General features: G+C 46.3%; 1 protein-coding gene across 3 annotated transcripts in view; it reads right to left on the reverse strand.

Annotated features, from left to right (window-relative positions):
• LOC120057310 (anti-sigma-I factor RsgI2-like) overlaps positions 1-18548 on the reverse strand; it is a 28971-nt gene extending 10423 nt beyond the window's left edge. The window contains exons 1-8 of one of the 3 annotated variants that reach the window (XM_039005884.1): positions 18335-18546; positions 17452-17591; positions 16218-16678; positions 6023-6173; positions 5707-5824; positions 4562-4600; positions 4425-4466; positions 1624-2278 (exon numbers count right to left, since the gene is read on the reverse strand). In XM_039005884.1, the coding sequence (XP_038861812.1) occupies positions 1624-2278; positions 4425-4466; positions 4562-4600; positions 5707-5824; positions 6023-6173; positions 16218-16380 (1168 nt within the window). In that variant the 5' untranslated portion in view covers positions 16381-16678; positions 17452-17591; positions 18335-18546. Of the gene's footprint in view, positions 1-1623; positions 2279-4424; positions 4467-4561; positions 4601-5706; positions 5825-6022; positions 6174-16217; positions 16679-17451; positions 17644-18334 lie in introns of those variants that run through there. The other 2 variants (XM_039005886.1, XM_039005885.1) reach the window with 2 other exon arrangements.
• Between the last annotated feature and the right edge of the window lie 256 nt (positions 18549-18804).

Here is an 18804-nt window from a genome sequence, read left to right on the forward strand (position 1 = left end):
CTGCTAACCATGTGACCAATAAAATGTGATTTGACACACACACACAGAGATAGATAGATTGATTGGAAATATATACAAAGAAATATGTATATTATTTAAAAACACCTGAAAATAAGTAACCCGTTCAAATGACATACGACTTCGCCATCTTCACTTGAAATGTCTCAATATTGTGAAGAAACATGCAAACCATGAATATGTTCTAGTTGAATTACAGGTTCCACAACCAGGACAAAGAAACACAATTCTTCATCTCATTGTAAGGTTAGCACACATCCAGCAGGGGGAGACTGTAGAGGCAGACAGTTTTGTTCCTACTAACTCTGGTAGAGGACTGGCTGCAGTGTGATCAGAGGTCCACTGGGTGGTGCTGGTCTAGCTCCCTCTCAGTCTGTGTCTGGTTTGTGAACTGGGTCACTTGTCTGTCGAGCTGGGATGTGTGCCGTTGATCAAAACCACCAGCCTATCCTGATCACCCAGAGGAACGCTGTCCAAACATTGCTAATTAGACTGATACTAAACTCACTCCTAATATTACACAGTTAGGGGAAGCTAGACAAGCTAAGATACTGAGGAATTCCATGGAATAGGGGAGACCAAATAAAATTAAAAAAAATCTGCAACAAGACACAGAGACGCTGCCATAAAGCAATCAACTACAAGGGCAAAGTCAATAACTCACTATATGTGCGGCTCAGCGATACAAGAGACAAATATCATCATGCACTGATAAAAGTCATGTTCGTTAAGAGGGACTGTGGAAAACGTTAGACAAACACACATAGTAAGAGATCATCCCGAGAGCGAGTAGCCAATAGAGAGGCAGAGGAGATGTGGGACCATGATACCACTTCCCCCCCCCAAGGCTGCACTGGCCTGCTTTTAGTCTGCCAGTTCATAAAGATTCCAGTGGGCTGAGGCAGCACTTGGCTAGGACGCTGGGCAAATGAATCCCCATCGCAAACTGCACTAGGAAAGCCTAACCTACACTATAGAGCAGAACCATGGTGTAACTGTCCATTATGAACACACACCAGGTAAAAGGGATTCGATGTCAGATAATCTTTGTCACATAGGCAATTCTCTTCCCTGCCATGTGGGGGCTGCCTTTTTTTTGTGGGGGGGGGGGGGTACAACTTCATTACCAAAAGTGTTCAATAAAAATGTGTCCTGGTGTCTGCATGCTTCCGGGCCCGAATGTGTTACTCCCACCATTCACAACCATCTCAATACACTCAGTGTTGGAATGTTGCATCTGTGCCATTGATGCTGTATAAATGTTCTTCTGTGTTTGAAAAATGTATAAAGCTAATATTGGTGATTTACCGCCACCTGCACTGCTGGAGTCCTGAACCAAAATATTATGTGTCATTCATTTATTGTGGCCACTATAATATAGCTTAAAGCTTTTTACAAACCGTATAACCCAGTTTGAAGAAGACAATGCTCTGGTCAATGGCTGATCGCTCCCAACCCATAGAAATCCCCACCCAGTTGACTGCTTTAAAAATGGTAGAATCCCTTAATGGCAATGTCCATGCTAAAACAGGTCATTTCCAAGTAGAGATCTATATACATCGCTATGGAGGGGACCCAATCTCCCATGCTGCTCTACTCTCTTACCTCGGCTGCTGGGTGTCTCCTGGGGGTGGGGCTCAGCCGGCTCCTCGGGGTGGAGTCTGGTTGTGACGGACAGCGGGACGACGGCTGTCTTCTCCGGACCATGTGGTTTGGTGGTGCTCTTCTCTAGAGCCTCTCTTATGGCCGTGCTGCTAGCCACAGGGGATGGAGTGATGGTCCTGTGGAAAGGGGACGGTGAATAGATGCTAGGGACAGGGGACGGAGTGGAGCTTGGGACAGGGGACGGTGAGACACTGGGGACAGGGGACGGGGTCACACTGGGAACAGGGGACGTTTTGACAGAGCTAGGGACGGGAGAGGGCGTGATGGTCTTCTCTGAAGCGCACGCTTTGGCAGTGCTCTTCTCTAGAGCGTCTCGGATGGCGTTGCTGCGGGGGACGGGAGACGGTGTGACAATGCCGGGGACCGGAGACACTGTTACGGTGCTGGGGAGAGGGGACGGTGTGACGGTAGGGACAGGGGATGGTGTGGAGCTGAGGACAGGGGATGGTGTGATGGTGAAGTTCTTGGGGACAGGGGACAGCACGGTATCCAGCCTCGGGTTGGCAGTGCCAGCTCTTGAGTGAGGTCTGTAGGACGAGAGGGCTGGCTTCTCCTCTGGAGCATCGACCTCTAAATCCTGCTTCAACTCAGCTTGCTGGGGAAACAGGAAAGAACAGTCAGTGTCCGATTCATTCATACCATTTGATTTGCATGTTCAGCAATCGTTCTACCAGAATCCAATGCCTTTAGGTTACTGAGAGGTTTGATGGCATGCTTCCATACACAGTAAGTATCCCCCCCCAAAAAATGAGACATGGGGTGCAGACACCATGAGCTAAGCAGGCCTGGGCAACTCCTCAGGGGCCAGATTGGTGTCACACTTTTGCCCCAGTCCCAGCTAACACACCTGACTCCAATAATCAACTAATCATGATCTTCAGTTAAAAATGCAATTAGTTTAAAATCAGGTGTGTTTTGCCCAGGCCCAGGCCTGAGTTAAGGGCAGGTTTAAGGCGACCTCTGCATCCATCCTATTTGCCGTACTCCTCTGCCCTCCTAATCTCAGGGTGTCTCCATCCCTACCGTCCTGCCTCTCGTCCTGCCTCTCCATCTCTCAGATCGACAGCTTAAGACCCCTCACTGTAGCAGCAGCAGTACCAAATCACCCCCCCCCCCACAAACAACTATCAGCTCCAAATACCGTTGCCAGAGATCATAGTCATTTGGATGGTAGTACAGTTACAATTAACATGAATTCTACATAACAACCAAATCTATGTTTTAACAAATGGTTTCAGAACCTTAGTCTCTCAGACCTATCATATGTAGCAATAGGGTGGGGTTGTGCATTAGGACTTTGACATGGGTTGGCAGAGATGTGCAGCGGTGTGTTTGGGAGGAGTCTTGTGTAAGGATGAACGGAGTGATAGAGTGTTCTCCTGCGGTTCGGCTCGGCTGCGTGCAGTAGGAGACGAGAGGGAAGGAGATCTCCCCTGTGCAAACCTCAGGAGACAATCCCACAATCTCATCCATCTGTGACTGACACCCTCTCCTGTCTCTGGCGTTTTAATACCCTGATCAACCATCTGCTCCAGAGGAGCCCAGAAACCAAGCTCCAGCGATTCCGCTCCTCGTACACACACACACATTTGACCTTTATTTAACTAGGCAAGTCATTTAATAAGAACAAATTCTTATTTAGAATGACGGCCTATACCGGCCAAACCCGGACGACGCTGGGCCAATTGTGCGCCGCCCTATGGGACTCCTAATCACGGCCGGTTGTGATACAGCCTGCATGCACACACACACACACACAAACAAAAAGAACACAAAACAATCGCACAGAAACACCCTTCATTCCACCCCACCCCAACCCAGTCCCATTGCAGCATGAGGTAGAGAGCGATGACATACATACTGGAGGGCTGCTACAGTTCAGCTGCTCCCCCAGAGACAGAGAGAGTATGAGGGGTGAGGCGGCCAGGCCAGGAGCAGCTGGAACAGAGAGAGAGAGACAGCTGGGAGAAAGAGGTTCTGGAGAGAGGCTGAGAGTGAAGGGACAGCTGGCCTAACCTCCACACCCTGGAACGAGGGAAAGAGTGAGGAAGAGAGGGAAAGAGTGAGAAAGAGAGAGAGAGAAAAGGGGTGTGGGTGTCCAGAAGAGTCAGACGTGTTCAAGCCATATTTAAGGAGAGCCGAAGTGTGGATTAGTGAAATGCAAACCACACTTAGCCAGGATATTTGAGCAAGCGTTTCGAATTCGAACCATCCATGTCTGTGTCATGGCTATTCGTGCTGAAACCTGCCACTACTAGCACTGCTGAGACAATGACTAACTTGTTGCTTTCTCAACCCCATACCCAGCCAGGAATACTACGAGATTGTGGTTGTACTTTCCTGTCTTTGCTTACATGACACTTGAGTATATGCCACTGATGATATCATCATCGTCGCTGTTCAGGGAAGTGGCGATCAAATGGCTTGCCCTCCCAACCCAGGAAATAACCCAACCTCTTACTCTACAACCGTGCACAGCGTTATACATACCTAAACTCTGTGTTAAATGAGCGTAGCATTTAAAAAACAAAATTATTACCAACATAACAGGTAAACCAGTGTATTAATAGTAGTAGTTTGATTCAGTATTAATATTAATACGGAATCAAAATACTGAATCAAACGACTATTAATACACTGGTTTACCTTTATCAAGGCATAAACAAAACAAATGTCCTCAATGTGCATAATGCACAAACTCTGATTTACGGAAGCCAAACTCACAAACATGTAATGCTTACTTTTTCAAGTGCTGCAGGTGGCTGCTGCTCACCCACTGACACCTGTGGGTTGAACACACAAACACAGGCATTACTGGGCAACTAATAGCTTCTGAGCAGACGGACAAAGCAGTGATACGTGCAGTACATAACCATACCTGTAGAGGGGGCAATGTCCTCACTTCCTCAGTGTTCTCCTGTTGGAATAGCAGGAACACGTCAGTTGGTTTGACAGATTTAAAACGCACTTTACTTTCTCTGACTGGAACCTGCTATGGGCGTGCAACAAATGTATAAAGTGTAAGCACACTATAGACCTGCACAACGCCTATACATTTAGATTCATTTCCTTGTGCTTATTCGGACTATTCTCGAAACATTTCTGACGTTCTGTTTGCGGTACCAGCCCGTGGGTGCCTGGGATGGGCACTGGTATGCTCTACAGGCAAGATGGAGTGTCCACCCTGGCCTGCGCTCGCTATGTGCAAAAGGGTTGCCATGACAACGCTGAAAATCTTCTCCCTCTTTTTAAGATCGCGTGAAAACGTAGGTAACCTCCCCCACCACACACAATACATGTGACACAAGCACGCTTCTCAATTTCATGGTTCGGTTCAAATATTTAGGGTCAAACCAAATATGCAGGGTTTACTATAACACATAATAACCACTCCCCCTCCTACACAATTAAAATACTTAATTTACATACAGATTTATGCAAACACACAGGGGTGGCACACACACTAGGGACAGCACAGGAGGTTGGTGGCACCTTAATTGGGGAGGACGGGCTCGTGGTAATGGCTGGAGCGGAATAGTATTAAATACATCAAACACATGGTTTCCAGGTGCCATTCCATTTGCTCCGTTCCGGCCGTCATTATGAGCCGTTCTCCCCTCAGCAGCCTCCACCGACTCCCAGACAGCGGGAAACACAAATGCAACAAGGAGGAGAGGAATGACATGAACTGTACAAAACAAAGTGGAAGACAAGATGTGGGGAGGGAAGAGAGGGATGGACAGGATGTGGCTGAGGTGGAAAGAGAAGAGCAAGAGAGAGAGGTGTTCTGCGCGTGTTGGAGGTGACAATGGGGAGTAGAAGAGGGAGGGATGGAGGAAGGGAACAGTCAGGAGAGGGAGAGATAGAAGGGGTGATTTATTTGGCTGCTGAGCAATGACTCTCCCTCGTCTCACTGGCCCTCAGCTGTGTCCGAGATTAATGACAGCAACAGGAAGGTCTCACACACTCACACTCACACACTCACACACTCACACACTCACACACTCACACACTCACACTCACCTTTAAATTGAGCTGTATCCCTGGCTGTGTTTTGGGAAGCAGGCTCTCTCTCCCAGTTCTGACAGATTCTGAGACGGGTCTGTTTACCAGGTTGCTCTTCGGGGGGGTTGTCTGGTGGCTACAGACGGACCAGATAGGATAATCAAAACAGGGATGATAGAAAATGGCAAACGCCAAAAACCAACCTCCTACTTAATTTGACATGGACTATTATAACTCCACAGAACTGCAGGTAAAAAATATTTAAACAATTAAATTAAAAATAAAAAAATTAACAAAAAAAAAGTCGCTGCTGGTATTGCTGACGTATCCGTACCGTGTGCTATTGTGCAGGCTCGGTGGTGCTTTACTCTCCACAGGCCCAGAACAGATGAGTTTAGAAGTCTTCAGCTCGTCCACCTCTCCAATCACCATGACCGCCACATCACCGTCCCTGCCCAGCAACCAGCTCACATTCTTACGGTTGGCTACAGGGGACATGAAACACACTGGAGTCATATTATTGGACGCAACAGAGAACGAGACATTCTTGCCAAATGAGGAAAACCAAGATTTGTCATGTTTATGTTTCCGTGGTAAACAGACATTGATGGGCTCCATATATGGACAGCAGTAGAGCAGATGGGAGGAAAAAAAACAAGAGAAAAGCTACCAAAATCATTGAATACTATGACGTGGTTACATTGGGTTAAGGCTGAGAAATGTTCCTTCGTGGAAAAAAAGCAGCACACACACACACACACACACACACACACACACACACACACACACACACACACACACACACACACACGATCAGTAGAGGCAGCTATCCAGCCTACTTGCTTTGTAAATATCCTTTGCTATTCTGATGTTGTTTTCTGTATGTATTGTGATTGCTACAAAACGAAAAAACTTGAATGTTCTCCATGAGGCTTTCTTAATCGTGAGGGTTTTGGTTGAAAAGAAGGGGAGGCACCCCTCCAGAGTAGATTACCAGTGAACTGGTTCTGCCAGCCTGTCCTGTGGCAAATGCAGGGAATTCCACTGGGGCAAACCACGATGACATGCCCTGAACTCAGCCCAGGCAAGTCAAAACATACTAGCTAGGCAAACAGACAATTCTCTCAAAACGCAAGACACTAACTACAGACAACAAACACTTGTCAAACTTGTGCTCTGGACTCTCGGAACCCTGTCCCAATACTCCTTCACGCCTTGACTCACATCACACCCCCTCTGTTCTGAGACCCTCATAAACCCGGGGCCTAAGTCATGTTCCATTGTAACTCAAACAGTACCATTTCTGATTTAGTACGTACTATATCCCTGAAATCTGCATACCTGTGGCGCATTCTGGGATCACGCGGGCCTAGTTACTGAGGCAATAAGACGCCCCGCCCTGCACTGCAGTCTATCATCTGCCACTAGCAAACGTCACCAGTCTGCCACGTTCTGTGCTCAAAGCTCAGACACAAACCAAAAACGGACCTAACCACACACAGGAACACATACAATGTACGGAAGACCTGTCATAACAGCACTGGTCATGTAGCCTACATGCTACATATTATACAGATGTACACATACACGCTACATAAATATAGTTACACAAACATTCAACAACACATTAACTACAGTATATACACGCCAAACTAAATGGTAAATATGACTGAACAGATGAAAAACACAAAACCTTTTATTTTTTCAGCCATATGCTGTCTATTTGTTCTCCACAATGCTTGTCCTGCATGCTTCCTGCTGTGTTCGCAGCTAATATTTGGAAGGAAGGGGCCAGTGGGCCTGGAGTCACTTCCTGCTTTGCACAGACACCTGGGTCCTGTGCTTGTAACAGACCACCATTTCCTCTGCTTCACACTAAGAAACACAAAACTAGGTCTGCAACAGTCTCCAAACACTTCGTGTTGCAACGTGAACTGTGACTATGAGATGATGAAAGGATCTAACTCTATAGTCCAGTGTGTGTGTGTGTGTAACACCGCAGTGTGTATCAGGGAGTGTGTGTAACACCGCAGTGTGTATCAGGGAGTGTGTGTAACACCGCAGTGTGTATCAGGGAGTGTGTGTAACACCGCAGTGTGTATCGGGGAGTGTGTGTGTGTGTAACACCGCAGTGTGTATCGGGGAGTGTGTGTGTGTGTAACACCGCAGTGTGTATCAGGGAGTGTGTGTAACACCGCAGTGTGTATCAGGGAGTGTGTGTGTGTGTAACACCGCAGTGTGTATCAGGGAGTGTGTGTGTGTGTGTGTGTGTATCGGGGAGTGTGTATGTGTGTGTGTGTAACACCGCAGCGTGTATCGGGGAGTGTGTGTGTGTGTGTAACACCGCAGCGTGTATCGGGGAGTGTGTGTGTGTGTGTGTAACACCGCAGCGTGTATCGGGGAGTGTGTATGTGTGTGTGTGTAACACCGCAGCGTGTATCGGGGAGTGTGTGTGTGTGTAACACCGCAGCGTGTATCGGGGAGTGTGTGTGTGTGTGTAACACCGCAGCGTGTATCGGGGAGTGTGTGTGTGTGTGTAACACCGCAGCGTGTATCGGGGAGTGTGTGTGTGTGTGTGTAACACCGCAGCGTGTATCGGGGAGTGTGTGTGTGTGTGTAACACCGCAGCGTGTATCGGGGAGTGTGTGTGTGTGTGTAACACCGCAGCGTGTATCGGGGAGTGTGTGTGTGTGTGTAACACCGCAGCGTGTATCGGGGAGTGTGTGTGTGTGTGTAACACCGCAGCGTGTATCGGGGAGTGTGTGTGTGTGTGTAACACCGCAGTGTGTATCGGGGAGTGTGTGTGTGTGTGTAACACCGCAGCGTGTATCGGGGAGTGTGTGTGTGTGTGTGTAACACCGCAGCGTGTATCGGGGAGTGTGTGTGTGTGTGTGTAACACCGCAGCGTGTATCGGGGAGTGTGTGTGTGTGTGTAACACCGCAGCGTGTATCTGGGAGTGTGTGTGTGTGTGTGTAACACCGCAGCGTGTATCGGGGAGTGTGTGTGTGTGTGTGTAACACCGCAGCGTGTATCGGGGAGTGTGTGTGTGTGTGTGTAACACCGCAGCGTGTATCGGGGAGTGTGTGTGTGTGTGTGTAACACCGCAGCGTGTATCGGGGAGTGTGTGTGTGTGTGTGTAACACCGCAGCGTGTATCGGGGAGTGTGTGTGTGTGTGTGTAACACCGCAGCGTGTATCGGGGAGTGTGTGTGTGTGTGTGTAACACCGCAGCGTGTATCGGGGAGTGTGTGTGTGTGTAACACCGCAGCGTGTATCGGGGAGTGTGTGTGTGTGTAACACCGCAGCGTGTATCGGGGAGTGTGTGTGTGTGTGTAACACCGCAGCGTGTATCGGGGAGTGTGTGTGTGTGTGTAACACCGCAGCGTGTATCGGGGAGTGTGTGTGTGTGTGTGTAACACCGCAGCGTGTATCGGGGAGTGTGTGTGTGTGTGTGTAACACCGCAGCGTGTATCGGGGAGTGTGTGTGTGTGTGTAACACCGCAGCGTGTATCGGGGAGTGTGTGTGTGTGTGTGTAACACCGCAGCGTGTATCGGGGAGTGTGTGTGTGTGTGTAACACCGCAGCGTGTATCGGGGAGTGTGTGTGTGTGTGTAACACCGCAGCGTGTATCGGGGAGTGTGTGTGTGTGTGTAACACCGCAGTGTGTATCGGGGAGTGTGTGTGTGTGTGTGTAACACCGCAGTGTGTATCGGGGAGTGTGTGTGTGTGTGTGTGTAACACCGTAGTGTGTGTGTGTAACACCGCAGCGTGTATCGGGGAGTGTGTGTGTGTAACACCGCAGTGTGTATCGGGGAGTGTGTGTGTGTAACACCGCAGTGTGTATCGGGGAGTGTGTGTGTGTAACACCGCAGTGTGTATCGGGGAGTGTGTGTGTGTAACACCGCAGTGTGTATCGGGGAGTGTGTGTGTAACACCGCAGTGTGTATCGGGGAGTGTGTGTGTGTAACACCGCAGTGTGTATCGGGGAGTGTGTGTGTGTAACACCGCAGTGTGTATCGGGGAGTGTGTGTGTGTAACACCGCAGTGTGTATCGGGGAGTGTGTGTGTGTAACACCGCAGTGTGTATCGGGGAGTGTGTGTAACACCGCAGTGTGTATCGGGGAGTGTGTGTAACACCGCAGTGTGTATCGGGGGGGCCATTGACTTGTAGGAACAGCTGCCCTGGTCGTTAGCAGATAGAGAGGCCTCTGTTCTCCCGCCCTCCCTGTCTGACATTCAGTCGGTTGATAATCAGTGCATTGTGGTCAACTGCAGCCAAGAAAAGACTTCCTCCTGACCTGACGCACACATCAGGCAGAATCAATGCACAAACTGACATGTGCTACAGTGACCTACAGCCAGCCATCACAGAGACTCGTTTTCATCCACTGTTACAAAGCTCTCTCGACCAAACTTCTCAAGTAGAAGCTCTGGGGTTATTGTCTTGTGATCTCAGATTCTCTCGGTGGAATGCCAAGGGAAAGTACATTGTGAACCGTGGATTGACAACGGAAAGTACATTGTGAACCGAGTCATTACGACACAGATTTCTCATACAGGGACTGGCTACCTACAGAAAGAAAATGCAGACAGGCAAGATTCTGCAGTACACCAAACCAGTTTCAGGATAGAATTACGGCCTGTCTCTTTCTATTTGTAGCTATGCATGTAATGAGCCATCTACACAATACAAGAAAACATGATTCCCTCTCTAACATAGGGGTACAAAATATACTCTGTGAAACTGCCACTATTTCTGTCTATCGCGCATTCCTATTTTAATCTGTTATCTGTTTTTCCGACACACGCACACACATTCCAGACATCAGCCTGCCTCTCCCTCGCACACACTAGTGCTTCACTGGGAACAAGATGATCTAATCAGGGCATTGTACACACACACACACGAGGAAAAGCAACAAGACGTATTCTGCTTGAGTGCATCAGATTCAGCATTACGCCTGTTTCAACTGTTTGTTGCGTGTGTGTCTAGTGGGTGGACAGCTTACGCTCAGATGGGCTGTGTTCACTGATAATGCCCCTTTAAAAACGATTGATTAGTGAACCAACAATTCAATCAATTAAGGGTGAGTCAACTGTAAGTATGTAATTTCCTCAAATGAGATAGCAGTGTCACATCCTGATCTGGCAGTAGGCCTACTCTTTCAGACATAGTTGTTATTGGAAGTGACTAGAAAGGTCCGATGGATACCTTCATTCGTGAAAAATGTATTGAACTTGATGCAGCTAAAAAAAAAGGATTACTACTCTTCACGAAGAAATTAATCATTTGACCAGGCGCCTTGAACTGAATAAGGATTCTATGAGACTATCGGCATCTTTAAATGCTTCCTATCAAAACATCCAACAGGATCCTAATTTGGACCTTCCTGGACTATGATACATTTCCGCCACTGCACCCCTCTACTAGCTTGAACCAGAAAATGGCTGCTCATTGTTCGACTCCAGGTGAACGTAAACGGATGTGTGTCGGAACCAGAAAGAAGGAGAGGAATCGTTCTCGGGGCGCCTGCCTTTTTCCCCCCGCGTTCAGACTTAAGACTCTCAAATTACTTTGAGCCACTGTACCAGCTGTCTTAAGCCGGGGGCTTGGGGGGGTTCCCTCCATGGCTGTGGATGCCCCTCCAGCTACTTCTCCCTGTCCTAGTCAATCAACTGCCTGGGCACAGCCTGGACCACTGCGGCCCCCCTCCGCTGGGCCATGCTCTCTGGATCAGAGCTATTTCCCTTTGGCTGTTGTGTCCTGCACGCATCCGGTGTCTCAGCAGCCCTCTTCTCAGGTGAGTTCTGTGGCTCTGGCCTCGCAATCTGCTTCGAGACACGGCAGAGGCCGGATCATTCTGGCTATTGTGACAGGGAGTTCAAAGGTGATGCATATATCTGTACCTGGGGCAAAGACTTTGTGTTTTCCTGGGGTCAAAGTTCAGGATTTCACCAGGTTGCTTCCCGAGGCTGTCAGTCAGTCACCGGGGGCTGATACTGTCATGGTTCATGTGGGGTCAAAGTTCAGGATATCACCAGGTTGCTTCCTAAGGCTGTCAGTCAGTCACCGGGGGCTGATACTGTCATGGTTCATGTGGGGTCAAAGTTCAGGATTTCACCAGGTTGCTTCCCAAGGCTGTCAGTCAGTCACCGGGGGCTGATACTGTCATGGTTCATGTGGGGTCAAAGTTCAGGATTTCACCAGGTTGCTTCCCGAGGCTGTGTGTCAGTCAATGGGGGCTGATACTGTCATGGTTCATGTGGAGTCAAATGACATTATGAAAGGCAGTTGAGAACAGCTGAAAATGGATTTTAAAGAACTGATTGGGTCTCTACTTGACACCAACAAACGCCCTGCCCTCCCTAAATCGTGGTATTGAACGGTTCAGCAGACTTTTAGCCCTCTATAACTGGCTACGTGACTATTGCAGCTCCGTGGGTGTAACATTTATTGACAAATTTGATACCTTCTGGAAACAAAGCTTGTATTATAAGGAGGATGGGATCCACCCAAATCCTTTGGGTTCCTGGATCCTTTCACAGCATTATAAGGCTGCATTGAGACAATGTCTTATCAATGACCCAAGTCTAGCTCATTTAATCCCTACCATTGTGTATCTGAGTTGTGATAATGCTTCAGCAAATGTACATTATCCTAGGGGAGTTGGAAGACACAATGTAAGTAACCTAATTTATGTCCATCTTACTGCCCTGAATGCCTCTGCTGATCCCACAGCTATTGTATGCAGTAATCATATACCTATGAACCAGAGTAATACTGTTAACACTGAGGTGGTGTGCCCTAGTAAGAAGTCCACTGTGTGCAGCTCACCCTGCACTAATAAATAACCTGAGCATGTCTACCTCTGCTAAGCTTCCCAGTAAAGCAATGAAAACAATCAAGCATCCCAGAAAAATGTTAAAAATAGCCCACGTTAACATATGTAGCTTAAGAAACAAGGTTCATGAAATCCATAATTTGCTAGTAGCAGATGACATTCATATTCTGACAATCTCTGAAACTCACTTAGGTAATACCTTTGATGATACAGTGGTATCAAGACATGGTTATAAGATCTACAATTAAGACAGAAATGCCAAAGGTGGAGGTGTGGCTGTTTATATTCAGAACCACATTCCTGTAAAGCTTAGAGAGAATCTCATGTTAAATACTGTTGAAGTAATATGACTACAGGTTCATCTGCCGCACCTAAATCCTATCAAGTGCTAACAGTCAGTATCTGGATAACATGTGTGAAATGCTTGATAATGTATGTGATAACAATAGAGAGGTATACTTTCTGGGTGATTTAAATATTGACTGGCTTTCATCAGGCTGCCCACTCAAGAGAAAGCTTCAAACTGTAACTAGTGCCTGCAACCTGGTTCAGGTTATCAATCAACCAGCCAATGTAGTTACAAACAGTACAGGAATGAAATCGTCAACATGTATTGATCATATCTTTACTAATGCTGCAGAAAGTAGTTTGAAAGCAGTATCCAAATCCATGGAATGTAGTGATCACTATATAGTAGCCACAGCTAGGAAAACCAAAGTTCCAAAGGCTGAGCCTAATATTGTATATAGAAGTGTTGTAGTGATGTGAAGAATATTTGTTGGTCCGTGGTGTGTAATGACGAGCAACCAGACGCTGCACTTCACAAATTTATGAAACTGCTTATCGCAGTTAATAATAAGAACGCACCCATTAAGAAAATGACTGTAAAAGAAGTTAATTCCCCGTGGATTGATGAGGAATTGTAAAATGATATGGTTGAGATGGATGAGGCAAAAGAGATGTCAAATAGGTCTGGCTAATTGAGAAATCATGTGACTAAACTGAATAAAATTAAAAAAAGAAACTACACTATGAAACAAAGATAAACGACAAAGAATAATAGCAAAAATCTTTGGAGCACCTTAAATGACATTTTGGGAAAAGGCAGATTCCACGCCATCATTTATTGAATCCGATGGCTCATTCATCACAAAACCCACTGATATTGCCAACTACTTGAATGATTTTTTAATTGGCAAGATTAGCAAACTTAGGCATGACATGCCAGCAACAAATGCTGTCACTACACATCCAAGTATATCTGACCAAATTATGAAAGACAAGATTGTAATTTTGATTTCCGTAAAGTAAGTATGGAAGAGGTGAAAAAACTATTGTCTATCAACAATGACAAGACACCGGGGCCTGACAATCTGGATGGAAAATGACTGAGGATAATCGCGTATGATATTGCCACTCCTATTTGCCATATCTTCAATTTATGCCTACTAAAAAGTGTGTGCACTCAGGCCTGGAGGGAAGCAAAAGTTATTCCCCTACCTAAGAATAGTAAAACAACCTTAACTGGCTGAAATATCCGACCAATCAGCCTGTTATCAACCCTTAGTAAACTTTTGGAAAAAATTGTGTTTGACCAGATACAATGCTATTTTTCAGTAAACAAATTGACAACATACTTGTTGCGTGCTTATAGGGAAGGACATTCAACAAGCACAGCACTTACACAAATGACTTATAATTACCTGAGAGAAATTGATGATAAAAAGATTGTGGGGGCTGTTTTGCTAGACTTCAGTGCAGCTTTTGACATTATAGATCATAGTCTGTTGCTGGAAAAATGTATGTGTTATGGCTTTACACTCCCTGCTATATTGTGGATAGAGTTACCTGTCTAACAGAACACAGACGGTGTTCTTTAATGGAAGCCTCTCCAACAAAATCTAGGTAGAATCAGGAATTCCCCAAGGCAGCTGTCTAGGCCCCTTACTTTTTTCAATCTTTACTAACGACATGCCTCTGGCTTTGAGTAAAGCCAGTGTGTTCATGTATGCGGATGACTCAACACTATACACGTCAGCTACCACAGCGACTGAAATGACAGCAACACTTAACAAAGAGCTGCAGTTAGCTTCAGAATGGGTGGCAAGGAATAAGTTAGTCCTAAATATTTGAACAACTAAAAGCTTTGTATTTGGGACAAATCATTCACTAAACCCTGAACCTTAACTAAATCTTGTAATGAATAATGTGGAAATTAAGCAAGTTGAGGGAACTAAACTGCTTGGAGTAACCCTGGAATGATCATGGTCAAAACATATTGATACAATAGTAGCTAGGATGGGGAGAAGTCTGTCTGTAATTAAGCTCTGCATTATTAACAGCACTATCAACAGGGCAGGTCCTACAGGCCCTAGTTTTGTCGCACCTGGACTACTGTTCAGTCGTGTGGTCAGGTGCCACAAAGAGGGACTTAGGAAAATTGCAATTGGCTCAGAACATGGCAGCACGGCTGGCCCTTGGATATACACAGAGAGCTAACATTAATGATGTGCATGTCAATCTCTCCTGGCTCAAAGTGGAGGAGAGATTGACATGTTAAATGCACCGAGCCTTCTAATTGAACTACTGGCACACAGCTCGGACACCCATGCATACCCCACAAGACATACCACCAGAGGTCTCTTCAAAATCCCCAAGTCCAGAACAGACTATGGGAGGCGCACAATACTACATAGAGCCATGACTACATGGAACTCTATCCCACATCAAGTAACTCATGACAGCAGTAAAATTTGATTTAGAAAACAGATAAAAATACACTGTATGGAACAGCGGGGACTGTGAAGCATCACAAACATAGACACATGCATACAAACACACGATAACATACGCACTATACACACATGTACACATGGATTTTGTTTTATAGATAAGTGGTATTAGAGTTGAGGCTTAATATGTTGTGAAATCTGTTATGGATGTATTGCAATGTTTTTCAAATGTATAACTGCCTTAATTGTGCTGGACCCCAGGAAGAGTAGCTGCTGCGTTGGCAGCAGCTAATGGCAAACCATAAAAAATACAAATACTAGAAACCTGAGTTGAAGACCTATTTCTCTCACCCCGGTGATGCTACATGAGGCCGAGCTACCTCCACATACCCTCCAGTGTTCCTATTGTGATGGTAAATGGTACCACTGGTGAGAAACTGCAGGTAGTGATTTATTAACAAAAGACAAGTAGTCTTTTCAGCCATTACCTACTCTCTTAGCCCTGCTGACACTCATAATATAAACAGATAATGCCATCTCATTGAAACAAAGTGCATAACCTACTCGCAGGCAGACACAGACCCGCATACAGAGGGCCTGCCAACAACAAAAATGACTGATACTGAATACATTGGCGGTAGCCTAAAGCACATCACAGGATGTTTCTCAGAGGCAAGCCACATGCTTGCAGCTCCACTTCACAAGGCAGCTCCCTATTAGTTCATCCACAGCAACAAAACCGCACCAACATATCGGAGACTTGTCTGATGTATCTGCCTTTAGAAAGACCAGATGGGTAGGTTTCAATGAAACGTGTTTGTAGACTTATTTCATAAGCAGATAACGATACTTTTTGGGGCAAAAAAAGTTACACAGCCTCCTGTCACACAGACCCTGTGTGTGAAGATGTAGCAGGAGAGGCAGCAGAAGAGGTAGGGAGGAATGAAGTTAGTACCTGTACTCAGCTTTGGTCTATGGTCTTCTTTCTCCTCACGTTCCTTCCAACGCCGCACCTGCTCCTGTCTCATCTTCAGGAACAAGGTCTTCTTCTGGTCCTCGTTCAGGGCCTCCAGCACATCAGGATCGATGTACATGTCCTTTAGTATCTGCTGCAGCATGGTGGCGGCGGGCTGGAGGTGGAGGTGGAGGGGTAAGGCGGTAGGGGCTGTTCCAGAAGGTTGCCCAGTCTAGCAGGGCGTGGATAGGTACTGTCCTGACTCCTTGGGTCGACAGTTTCCTGAAGACGTGTTGGCTTCTAAACAAGCTTCATGAGGAAAAGAAGAAGATCGAGGCTCCAATGTCACATTCACAAGCTGTAGACAGCTGCCTCTGACGTCCTCTGCACTGACACTCCCTCCTCCCTCCACACACGTCAGTCGTCCTCAGTCCTCATCAGGCAGCCATGGCTGGGTGAATCTGCATCAGGGAAAATTACACATCACAACCTCTATCAGCACTGTAGATGATTGGCACTCCCTGCTGTATGCTAATCATGCTGCTGTTCAGTGCTCCTAGCCACTTGGCCTTCCTTGTCTTTTGATTTATTTTCTTACTTTTTCCCCCTTTGTCTCTTCTTCTCTTAATAAGATGTAACTGCTCATTGCCTTCTTTTTCAATGCATAGTAAATCACAGCAATCTCCTTTCCCTTCTTCAGACGAACGATAGAGTTCAAACCCTGGTTTCCTCACCCAAGCCATAGTCAGGGCTCTGAGAGCGACTGTCTGGCCCTGGATGGGAGGAGATTCCAAAGGAATGGGGCATTTTTTCTGCCGTCAGTAACCCCCCCCCCACCCCACATCCCTTTCCAACCGCCCTTCCTTTTTTTTCTTCTCCCAAACTCCCATGAGATGGCTGCTCCATTTTAACATGGTCGTTGTTGGGCTGTAACCAAACTACAAGGTCACATCCCAGGACAGCATGAGCAGAACGCTGCTCTAGCAGAGGGGCTGAAAGGACTTCACTAGGCATGGTGGTCATATTAACAATGGAAACAGCACAATCAACATTTGGAGGGAGACAAAGGTAGCCTGAGACTGAGAACTGTCACTGCTGGAAAACAGATTGGTTTAAACTCAACACTTGGTGGGGGGAAGAAAGACAAAAAGAAGAGAAGCGGGTGAGCCAGTGATAGAGAATTCAGCAGAACGTGTGCGAGAAAGGATGTGTTGTTTAAGGAGGATGTACTCACAGTGGGGTGCAGACGCTCCACGGCAGAGTAACTACTCGGGAGAGTGAGTGCGCTTGTGTGTCCTCCTCCTTGCCTTTGTGTAGGACTGAGCTGATGACATCACAGCATTCCATGAGCTGTCTCTCACTCTATCTCCCTCTCTGTAAGACACACACAATAATTATCTTGGTGGTGGTGGGGGGGGGAGTCAGGAAACAGAGCTCAGCCAAGCTAGCTGTAAAAGAAGTAACAGCATCCTGTTGAACAGAAATAGAGAGATCAATACCAGCTGCTGTTAGAAAACCATGTTTCTATTGCCTGGATTGTGCAAATTGATTGCTATTCCAAAAAAATTCTAAATTCTAACAATCCAATTGCACATTTTGCTTTTACTTGTCACATTTCTCCTCCGCAAACTATCTCCTCTTTTCTTATTTTTCAAAAGCTCTAGCACTCCACCTCCCCTGAATACATAGCTCCTCCCCCCCATAAAATTCTAGTCCTCTTCAGACCATATTTGTCCCCTTAATCCCATATAACCCCTCTATCGCTTTCTCAAAACCAAACTAACCAACAAAACACTAACACATAGAAAAAGATAAGTCTACAGTTGTCTTCAGAGATGCCAATATCTAGCTTACACAATGCCCCACTTCCAAGTTTCAAATTCAAGTGAATAGCACTCTCTGGTGGTCAAACACTTTGGCTTGTAAATTAAGGTATTTTTTCTCCCAAAATGTCTTTATCCATGACTGCAATTTGTCTCATTTAATCAGTAAAATTATATGGATAGGTTTAAGCCACACAAAAAAATCGATTTCGAAAACAATGATGATACCATTTAAATACAAACAATGGACAATTGTCCAGTAGGCTTACAGTCTACTGTAAAACATTCCTGTACCTGCGCTGATGTAAAACTAATAGTAAGAGCTGTTGTTTCCCATATACTGAAGTCATTGCTCGCGTTACCCTGCTCAGACGTTGCATGCATCAACCAATGGTTGCGTGCCGCGTCATCGACTGAAACTAGATCCCCTACATACTGGCCTTGACGAGAAGGGAAAAAACGAGTAAATGTGGAGTTAAGATGGAATGTCGCCTTGTAAAAGTCCCAAAGCGAAAGTATGTCACAGGCACTCTTAATATTTGTTCCGAAAACCGGACCATCTGGTTGTTAGAGACTTGGCAGAGGCTATCGACCGACAGATTGCTATAATGTGTGGTTAGCTGATACGTAAAATACCTATCAGGCGTAATGAAATCTGGCAGACATCAACAAGGAACGCGCCCAGTGTCTTTCTGGAAGCATCACTCACAGCACAACATATTGCTTTAACCAATTGCACCATCTGCTGGTTGTAGCCTATTTGA

This window comes from Salvelinus namaycush, chromosome 12 (genome assembly GCF_016432855.1).
Source record: "Salvelinus namaycush isolate Seneca chromosome 12, SaNama_1.0, whole genome shotgun sequence".
NCBI classification, from domain to species: Eukaryota; Metazoa; Chordata; class Actinopteri; order Salmoniformes; family Salmonidae; genus Salvelinus; species Salvelinus namaycush.